The sequence below is a fragment of the Pteropus alecto genome, unplaced genomic scaffold (genome assembly GCF_000325575.1).
Source record: "Pteropus alecto unplaced genomic scaffold, ASM32557v1 scaffold44, whole genome shotgun sequence".
NCBI classification, from domain to species: domain Eukaryota; kingdom Metazoa; phylum Chordata; class Mammalia; order Chiroptera; family Pteropodidae; genus Pteropus; species Pteropus alecto.
Window position 1 is genome coordinate 7,613,708 of NW_006436812.1, and position 11,086 is coordinate 7,624,793.

Consider the following 11,086-nt stretch of genomic DNA (forward strand, 5'->3'; position numbering starts at 1 on the left):
CTAGCATAACACAGTTGGGCCCATCTTACTCCATCCTGGTTGATAACCAGCTTTATCAACTTTTCCATTGAAGCTGAACTGGACTTAGTGCCAGGTGGATTTCTTGCAGACCTGACTGTGTAATGGCCAAAACTGAGAAATCGAGGCAGAAGTATCGAGTGGCTCTCAGGATTGCCAGAGATCCAAAATTTGAACGATTACCATGCACTCACAAAGGAACCTATGCAGGTGACTGCCGCGTGCAGAGAGGAACTGAGCACAAGTGTTATGCTGAGGCCACGCTTGGCTGGGACCTTAAACGCAGAATCGAGGAAGGTCTCTGGAGTTCCCATCACGTCCATTTCTAACCTTAGGCACAACACGGAGCGGATGTCAGATGATTATGGAGCCCCTCGCTTCCGATTCTTAGAAGACAAAGTTCTGCTTTCCTTTAACTAACTTTTTCTGTTGCCAGTTTATTAAACATGCTGTAGCATGAATTATTATTCCACTCACTGGTTTGCTCTGTTATGAGCTGAGTACGGTTAAATACACTCACTTTTGATGTTGTTTTGAAAATGATACTTTGTATCATTTAAAAATTTGTGGCGTCTTTTTATAAAACTGATGGCTGTTCACAAAAAATAAAAAAGAAACACAGACTAGCGCAACCTTAATGTCCCATTGGATGTCTGAGTGAATAAATTATTTTGATGGTAACCTCTACTGCTGCCAAGGTTATAGTAAAATTGGCAGTCTCGCCCTGCTGGCGGCAATATAAATGGGTGGAACGTTCTTGAAAAGCAGAAACTCTAGTCTTAGGAAGAGACTTAGAAATGCTTATGTCTTCCAGCCCAATAATCCCACTTCCTTACCTTAAGGAAATCACTCACCCCCGCCACCGCCCCCCCCCCAAAAAAAAGCTATAGGCACAAATGTGCCTGCTTCTGAATCATTGGAAGTAGTGAAAATGAGAGATATAAACAGAAATAACATAAATGTCTCATAATAATGAAGTTAATCAGGAAAGCGCGCTATATCAGCACAATGCAGTGGTGAAAAGGATGGAAATGATCATTGCGGAGATTATGTAGATAGAAAATGTCAAGGCTACAAGGTGATGTTGATCTTCATCGAGTCCAGCATGGTCGCAACGACATGCAAAGGAACGGCCATGTGAGCGTGTTGCTGGAGCTGAGACACACTGCAAAGGAAGGGGGCGCCGGGTGCTGGGTAATGGGTGATTCTTTTTTGTCGAAAGGCGTGCGTGCCAGCATATCCTTCTCAACCCTTCCTTCACCCTAGCCTTTCTTATAGTTTTCTTATTTGGTACGGTGGTCACCAATCTTATGATTGGCCAATGAGGACTTGACACGAAGCCTTCCCGAAGCCACATACACGACTCATATGACAGCAGAAAGAGCCCTGCACTAGCCTAGATGAGTTTCAGTGTCGAGTGTGACACTATCATTTTAAGGGTCGTGCAACGTTAGACAAGCATCTTAAGCTCTCTGGTCCTGGGAGTGTATGGCTCTTGAATTGGGTAAATAATCTGCAGCCCGTGGGCCACTGTAAGGCCTGGGGCAGGGGGTAGGGGGTGGTGAATGGCTCAATGCCTGGCACAAGGCAAAAGAGAACCAGTACATATCAGTTAAAAATTTTCCATGTAGAAAAATCAAAGCTTTGTTCCCTCCCCTCCCCGCGGCATGAAAGTTGCTTTCTTAACTGTGAAGATTCTAAATGTGGTGAAACTTCAGTCACATTGAAAACAGCCTGGTTTGATTGAGTCGCTTTATAGGGGAAACTGATTTATACAACAAAGGGAAGAAAATGATAGTCTTGTAGTAAATGCTTCGGATGGGACAGGTGGGGCTTGAGCCAGCAGCTCACAGTGTCTCCACAGTGTCAGCTGCATCTCAGCTCCCTGCCCCCACCATGTCCAGTCCCAGCTCTGCTTTCTTCCTGTCAGGTGGGGCTTGAGCCAGCAGCTCACAGTATCTCCACAGTGTCAGCTGCATCTCAGCTCCCTCCCTCCACCATGTCCAGTCCCAGCTCTGCTTTCTTCCTGTGACCCCTGTAGCTGAAGTGGTTCCCACCTCTCACCCTCATGCCCTCAGACCCTACAGTCAGGAGAGAAGAACAGTCCCCCCCAACAAGCGTGAGATTGGGTCATGTGCCCATCACAGAGCCACTCCCTCTGATGGCCCAGGGGACAGGACACATTGATTCCTTGGACATGTCAGGCTCCTCCTCAGGGTGGGAAAGGGTCCATTCCTCTATGCCTCAGGGCTAAGGAAAGAGAAGGGGTGACTTCTTCCAAAGAAAATCAGGGGTCCTGGTGAAAGAGGGCCAGTGACTGCCAGGGACCAGGAGCCTCCCAACCAGCGTTTACCTCGGGTCCTGTGGCAGGTCCCAAATCAATTCAGAAGCAGGAGTGGCCATCGAGTTACAACACTGACAAGTTGTGACACTTCTTCAGTTAATAGACCCTTCAGCTTCTTCATTTAGAAACTCCGCTGCAGGAATTTGCACGCTGTAGATTGCACTGGGCGTGAGATCCAGCAGCCCCTCTGTGAGGCAGCTCACCTCCCATCTGGCCCTCCTCCCCACTGCCAAGAGCCAAGGTGAACCGTGCTGCTTCTCACGCCTCCTGCAGCGTTCACCTGGCAGTCGAACCCTCCTCACGAGCACGAGTTCATTAACCTCCCAGTGCCTCCATTTGAGCCAGGCCAGTTTAGGTTTTTCACCATCCTCTAAGCCTGGGATTCAGGCCCAGGGCAGCGGAAGGCTTAGCCAGGGTCCCACACAGCCCCACACAGCACAAGACGAGGAAGTAGTGAGGTCTGTGGGCCGAGCGAATGAAAACAGGCCCCGTGTTCTTCTGGGAGCTATGCGCTGACCTCCCTCCCTCCCTGTCCCCGTCCCCACCGCGTGGCAATCAAAGCTCATCCAAACACATGCTGAGAGCCAGAGCACGTCTCGCTGGCTATTAATTAAAAAAATAAGCAGAGAACAGTTGCCGTTCATTTGCTCAGCTCCCTGCTCACAGAACCATTGCAGATTACCAGTGCTAATTAACAGAGGCCATGTGCACGCGGGGAATGTGCCATTTTACGAGTGACTGATCCGTGGTGACCAGCACTGCAGTCAGGGCCCAAGGGGCCTCAGGAAGCCATTCCGCAATGTGGCCATTTATCGATGACATTCACGCAGCCTCTCCTAGACTCGACAGCCTACCCATTGGCATTAAAACCAATGAAGGAGAGAGATGGGAGGAAATGGACACTTACAGAGTATCACAAGGGTCGGGACTGGTGACGGGCTGCTCTGGGGTTCACATCTCGCTTAGTCTCCACGATGGGATTGTCAGATAGATGGTGTCATTTCATGTTCCCCAACTAGGCTGAGGGATACCAAGTGACTTGTCCAAGGTCTTGTGTTAGCTACTGTATTATTTAGCTTGGGCTGACTTAACAAAATGGACACTTATAGAGTATCACAAGGGTTGGGACTGGTGACGGGCTGCTCTGGGGTTCACATCTCGCTTAGTCTCCACGATGGGATTGTCAGATAGATGGTGTCATTTCATGTTCCCCAACTAGGCTGAGGGATACCAAGTGACTTGTCCAAGGTCTTGTGTTAGCTACTGTATTATTTAGCTTGGGCTGACTTAACAAAATACCACACACTGCTGGTAGCTTAAACAACAGAGATTTATTTTCTCACACTTCTGGAGGCTAGAAGTCCAAGATGAAGGTATTGGCAGGTTTGGTTCCTCCTGAGACCTTTCTCCTCGGCTTATAGGTGGCTGTCCTCTTACTGTGTCCTTACACGGCCTTTTCTCTGCAAACGTGCATCCATGGTGTCTCTCCAGGTGTCCAGATTTCCTCTTATGAAAACATTGGTGAAAATGGATTAGGAACCAACCTAATGGTCTCATTTTAACTTAATTACCTCTTTAAAGGCCCTGTCTCCAAATATAATCACATTCTAAGGTACTGGGGTTACGGCTTCAGCATATGAATTTTTGCGGGGGACACAATTCAGCCCGTAACACCTGCCCGATTCAGCAGAAGTTGCGACTTGCCTATAGGACATGAACACTTGATAGTGGGGGAGAGATAGGCATGACGTTCAGACAGAATGTGATGCCTTTAAATCATTTTTGGTTATTTGCAAACTCTTCCAGGAAATACTGAGTGCCAAGGTACACAGCAGCTGTGTTTTAAATTCTTTATGAACATGAGCTCATTTAATGTTCATAATAACCATATGTAACGAGTGCTATTTTCATTCTCACTGTACAGATGGGGAAACTGAGGCATTGAGAGGTTAAATACCTTGTTGTTTAGAGGTAGAGCTGAATTCAGCCTTTCATGTTTTATTATTTTTCTCTTCTTTAAGGACAAATTGAGAATGAGAGCAGAAGAGCTAAAAGATGCCACCTATGTGACGATGGAAATTCTGTCCAACTGGGGCAATGCGTCATGGGTGGGTCTCACAGAAGTTGAGTTCTTTGACCTGAACAACACGAAGCTTTACGTGTCGCCCCATGATGTGGATATCCGGAACACGGACATGCCCGGCGACCTGGGCCTCCTGGTCAATAGGAACTTATCTGTAAGTGGTGGGGCATGGGTGAGTCTTGGCCTTGTATTTTGATGCATTTTCTCTGTCCACAATAAGCCCAAGATGAGGTATGAGGGCAGGGACGGGAAGAATGTAATCTTCCAGTCGTCCATTTGGGCAAAGTGGGGAGGAGCCTGAGGGGAAGGTGCAGGTAGAGGCCTCCGCACTGTCCCCAGGAGCTCTTTCCCAGATCCCTGCTCTGTGGGTTTTTCTTGGACAAGGAGGGCAAGGAGGAGCTAATTCACCCCCTTTTATCCACCTTGCGGTTTACCACGGTCACCACCAAACATGAGACCTTGGGTCACTGAGGTCGATTTCCTCGTTTTGTAGGTGAAGAAACTAAAGCTTGGAGAAGGGCTTTGACTTGGCCAAGGTCACACAGCCGGAAGATGGTAGGGCCAAGTACACGTCCTGCCGCACGACCCAGGGCCCTTGCCCACACCTGCTCAGGGTCCTGCTTCCCTAGGGGTCGGAGTATGCACCCAACAAATGTGGAACGTTCTTTTCCTTTAAATAACTAACAGGTTTTGGGTTTTGTTGTTGTTGTTTATTTGTTTTAAGAAAAGCACTGGCATTTTCTCTTCCTGCCACGGCACGTTGGACACGAGACTGTGAGCTAGCCTGAGACAGACTGCCTGGCAGCGCCACCTTTGCCGTGCTGTGCTGTGCCTCAGCGTCATTCCCTGTCATCTTTGGGAGGGGCCCGGGAGACCGGCAACAGAAGTTGCCTTTCGGCCATGGAACTGGGTGAACAAGGGACTGGGCAACAGACTTTCCCTCGGGTGCTCTTCCGTAGCTTTTAAGTTTCTCGCCATGGATACGTTATCTATCTAAATTTCCTTCCATGTATGTGTAAAAAAGTATTAAAAATGAAAGGAGTTACCACATGTTCAGTTCTTCTTGTCTGTGCCAGGCATGGACATATAATCTGATTTACACCTAACAGTACACAGGCCTGAGGAGCAGAAAGGCCTGGGTTCGAAGCTTTCCACTTACAGCTTTGTGACCACGGGCAACTCACCTAAACTCTGCTTTAGTTTCCTCATCTGTAAGATGGGATAATAATATTACTTACCTTGATGTGATGTTGCGAGGCTCAAATGTGAATACGCAGAGCTTAGCATCATGCCTGGCTCTTCCTAAGGGCTCCAAAACATCACCTATTATTGTTTTCATTATTATTATTAATAGCGTTAATACCACTAAGAAGTAGGTATTACTGTTTCCATTTTAACGCAAAGAAAACAAGAAAGGGGGCTTTGAAATCCCCAGTTCTAGAATCCCAGGTTCTGGTCTTGACTCTGTAGCCTTGGGTGACTCACCTGCTTTCTCTGCATCGATTCTCCTGCCCTCTGTAGGATGGAAGGAAAGGGTGTAGGTAGCCCATTACGATCTTTATTTGCTAGCAACAGAAACTGAGTCTGGCTCACGTTAGCAAATTTTTTAAAGAAAAATGTATTGCATGTGTTTTGAGTCGCCGGTGTACTCACTGTCACCCAGGCCAGAAGTGGACAGGCCCACGGTTATGGTGGAGGCCTAGGCAGCATTCTGGGATGCATGTGCACTGAGGGTTTGGTCTTCTTGGTTGAAGGGTTGGGCAGTGTTTCATTAGTTGGATTGTTGTTTTGTCATCCTGTCGCTCTGCTGGAGATAATCCAGTCCAGGAGAGGAAGGCTGATGGACCAACCTGGCTAGGAAGCCAGGCACCTTGATACCAATGCCATCAAGATGCCCAGGGCAGGGAGGGAATTCTCCCTGAAGAAATTCAGGGTGGTAACTGAAAGAAAGGCAAGATAGATGCCAGGTGGCCACAGGGTTGGGTCGGTGGTGCTTGAGCCCTTCTGAAGAGCAGCAGCTCTGTGATCCAGAACCTTGAAGGAAGCTTGAAGGTCACAGCTGCTGGGATGCAATGGCCTTTCACGTCCTATCTCTTCTTCCTGCTTCGAGTCTGTAAAGCTCCCATTTGTGCTACTAGGGCTTGGACCAGCCCATTTCCCAACCCCCTTTGCTCAAAGTAGTGGCATTTTGGAAGCTCGCTGTACAGAACAGTGCATACCAGGGCCTATAAAAAGCATCATTGGATTTGATGGGGACCAATTCTGGTGATTACTTTTCCTTTTCCTCTGTTTAGCAGAGGCCGATGGGCTTTGCCGTGTGATACAGTGAGATCTTTGCCCCATGCTGATGATGGGTTTGGGATTTTTTTATTTGGGGCTCTGAGGTTGGGACGTGAGGCAGCTCTCCCACTCTGGGCTGCTGGATCTCTGGGTCCTGCTGCCATGATATGCTGTCTCCCTGATATTGTCCTCTGTGCCAGACCCAGGGCCAGCAGAACACACTGCCTCTCAGAACTGTCCCATTTCACTGGGGTTTCTTAACGATCTACAGTGTGCCCGCTGGGGCCTCACTTAATCTCACATGGACCTTGGATTACTCTCCACTTTTGATAAATGAGAAAACCAAGTCTCAGGGAGGATCAGTGACTTGCCCCAGGTGACACCGCTCTGGAGTGGTAGAGCCCGGCTGAAATCCGAGCAGAAGGTAACTAGAGGTAAAGTCTGGGTTCACAGAGAAGCCGCTTGAATTGGGGATGAGTTGGGGGCATGCCGAAAGACGTGGGAGCGCCCTACGTCAGTGCAAAGCCTCCTGCCTTTGGTGCCCACACCATCTCTCTTGCTGGCCTCACCAAGGCCTGCAGCTTCAAGATGACTCCAGATGTATACACCGAGTCCTGCCTGCTTCTCTGAATTCCTGACTGGAATGTCTCTTTCCTGCTCGACATCTCTTCTTGGACATCTATGGACATCTCAGACTTCAGAGATCCAAATCCTAAGTTTCAATTCTCTTGCCCACACCCACATCTCTTCCTCAGAAATTCCTGTGCTCAGCCACCCAAGCTACCACTTAGCGCCTTCCTTGCTTGCTCCCCACCTCCACCATCTTCCCTCACACCAGCAAGTCCTATTGATTCAACCCTCAGAATAGAGCCGGATGTGGCCCCTCCTCTCCATTTCCACTGGTATCTCCCAAGTCTGATCAGCTGTTCCCTCTCATTGGCACTATTAATGGCCTCCTGTGTAAATTTTCTTCTGTTCTTGCCCCATCCACTCATTTTTCCACTCTGTAAAAAATCATAAGCTTGCTTCCCTCCCCTACTTAAAAACCCAGTCGTGACTTCCTGTGGCACTTAGAAATAAAATCAGATGCATCCCCAAGGCCTGGGAGGCTGTTTGTGTCCAGCTCCCTCTCTGCCCACTTCCATGGTAAAGACAATCAGCAGACTGAGAATAGAAGGAAACATCCTCAACCTGATAAAGGGAATCTGTGAAAAGCCACAGGTAATGTCATCCTTAATGGCAAAAGACTGAAAGTTCCCCCCACCCCAGATCAGGAACAAAACAAAGATGCCTTTTTCACCACCTCTATTCAACTTTGTACTGGAGATTCTACCCAGGGAAGTTAAGCAAGAAAATAAGAGTTTGGAAAGGAAGAAGTAAAACTATATTTGCAGGTGATATAATCTTATATGTAGAAAATTCTAAAGAATCCAAAAATTAAGCTAAAATCAAGTTCAGCAAGTTTATAGGATAAAAGATCAATATACGAAAATCAGTTGTATTTTTATACAATAGCAATGAACAATCCAAAAAGTAAATTAAGAAAAAAATTCTATTTATAATAATATCAAAAAGCATAAAATATTCAAGAATAAATTTCACCAAAGAAGTATAAGACATGTACACTGAAAGTACAAAATATTATTGATAGAAATTAAAGAAGACCTAAATAAATGAAAAGACATTCATATTCATGGATTGGAAGAATTAATAGTGTTAAAATGAAAATGCTTTCCAAATTATCTACAGATTCAACGCAATCCTATCAAAAAAAGCATAAAATATTCAAGAATAAATTTCACCAAAGAAGTATAAGACGTGTACACTGAAAGTACAAAATATTATTGATAGAAATTAAAGAAGACCTAAATAAATGGAAAGACATTCGTATTCATGGATTGGAAGAATTAATAGTGTTAAACTGAAAATGCTTCCCAAATTATCTACAGATTCAACGCAATCCTATCAAAATTCCAACTGCCTTTTTTTGTGGAAATTGACAAGCTGATCCTGAAATTCAAGAATAGCCAAAACAATGTTGGAAAAGAAGAAGAAAGCTTAAGGACTCACACTTTCTAATTTCAAAACTACCAAGTTACAGTAATCAAGACTGTGTGATATTGGCCTAAGGATATAAGTTAATGGAATAGAATTGATAATCCAAAAATAAACACGTACATCTATAGTCATCTGATTTTCAACAGGATGCCAAGACCATCCAATGAGGCAGAAATCGTTTTTTCAACAAATTGTGTTGGGACAACCAGATTGCCACATGCAAAAGAATGAGGTCGGAGTCCTACCTAACACCATGTACAAAAAGGAATGCAAAGACCTTACATATAAGAGCTAAAACTATAAAACTCTTAGAAGAAAACATAGGTATAAATCTTTATGGCCTTGGATTTGTCACTGGAGTCTTAGATATGATGCCCAAAGCACAAGCAACAAAAGAAGAACTAGATAAATTAGATTTCATCAAAATTAAAAACATTTTTGCTTCAAAGGATACTATTGAGAAAGTAAAAAGACAACTATAAAATAGGAGAAATTATTTGTAAATCATATCTCTGATAAGGGTCTAGCATCCATAATGTATAAAGAAAAGAACTCTTAAATTCAACAACAAAAAGACAATGCATAAAAATATGGTCAGAGTACTTTGAATAAACATTTCTCCAAAGAAGATATTCAAATGGCCAACAAAAACGAAAAGATGCTCAACGTCATTAGTCATTAGGGAAATATAAATCAAAGCCACAAAGATACATCACTTTACACCTACTAGGATGGCTGTAATTTAAAAAAAAAAAGAAAAGAAAAGAAAAAGGAAAACAACAAGTATTAGTGAACATGTAGAGAAACTGGAACCCTCATACCTCGCTGGTGAGATTGCAAAAGTAAGGTGCAGCCCCTGGGAAAAACAGTTTGGCAGTTCTTCAGGTAGTTAATGTAGAGTTACCACATGACCTAACAATTCCGCTTGTAGGTGTAGACCAAAGAGAATTGAAAATATATGTTCACACACAAACTTGTACACAGATGTTCGCAGCAGCATTATTCACAATAGCCAAAGGGTGGAAACAACCCAATGTGCATCAACTGATGAATGAATAAAGAAAACACGGTGTATGACGTGCAATGTTACTCAGCCATGAAAAGGAGTGATGTGCCGACACGTGCTGCAACACGGAAGAACCTCGAAAACATTACGCTGAGTGAAAGACGCGAGACGCAGAAGGCCGCATGCTGTAGGATTCCATTTATAGGAAATATCCAGAATAAGATGACTCCATAGAGACGGACAGTAGGTTAGTGGCTGCCAGGGCTGGGGATGCAGGAATGGGGAGTCTGCTGAAGGGTGCAGGGTTTCTTTTGGAAGTGATAAAAATATTCTGGAAAAAGATAGTGGTGATGGTGGCTCAACCTTGTGAATATACTAAGAAAACACTGAGTTGTACACTTTCGAATGGCAATTCTATATATGTGAATTATATCTTGATTTTTTGAAAAGTATAGAGAGGTCCCACGTGCCCTTGCCCGGCTTCCCCAATGGTGACGTCCTAGTACGTTACCGAATGTACTACATTATCGAACTAGGAAATTGACATTGGTTTAATGTGCAGACCTTTGTACACTCATTTGTGTGTGTGCAAATTCTATACAATTTTATCACATGTGTAGATTTGTGTAACCACCACCACATCAGAATACAGAATAGTTTTGTCATCACAAAGCAATTCCTCCATGCAACCCTCTATGGTCGGTCACACCTCCCCAGATCTTTCTCTAACACTGGTGACCACTGAGCTGTTCTATATACTTTTCGTCATTTCAAGAATGCTATATAAATGGGATCATACTATACGTAACCTTTTGGAGACTTTTTTCACTCAGCATAATGCCCTTGACATCCATCCAAATTGTGCTTGTATCAATCAATAGCTTGTTCCTTTTTTATTGTAATAATTTATTAAATGGGGCTACTTTTGGCATTTGGCATCTCCTTGACGGTAGGTGGATCTGTTAGGTTAATGCCGGAAGAGAAAAAACCTTTGTTTAGGTGTTAGACAGTTATCTACTTAGAGAGATCTTCCTTGACGTCCATTCTAAAATAGCCCTTCCATTGGCCATTAATAATTCTTTCTTATTTTCTTCACCAGATTCATCCCTCCTTGCTTTTTTTTCCTGGCATTTTTACTTTTCGCTCCCCTACTAGCACAGAGCTGGGACCTAGTGAGACAGGCTCCCCCACACCCCTGCATCCAGCTCAGTGCCTGCCCACAGGATGGACTCAGGATCTGTTGGACGAGTAGGCAGCAGATTCGTCAGTGCCTCCCCCAGCCCCTTGCCCTCCCTAC

General features: G+C 45.0%; 1 protein-coding gene and 1 pseudogene across 7 annotated transcripts in view; both read left to right on the forward strand.

Annotated features, from left to right (window-relative positions):
- Positions 1 to 490, forward strand: part of LOC102890329 — a 977-nt pseudogene extending 487 nt beyond the window's left edge.
- The window catches only part of KIAA0556 (KIAA0556 ortholog), a 177,565-nt gene that overhangs the window by 114,210 nt on the left and 52,269 nt on the right, over positions 1 to 11,086 (forward strand). For all 7 annotated transcript variants that reach the window (XM_025048349.1, XM_006914049.3, XM_025048350.1 and 4 more), the window contains one exon: positions 4,384 to 4,599. In XM_025048349.1, the coding sequence (XP_024904117.1) occupies positions 4,384 to 4,599 (216 nt within the window). The remainder of the gene's footprint in view (positions 1 to 4,383; positions 4,600 to 11,086) is intronic.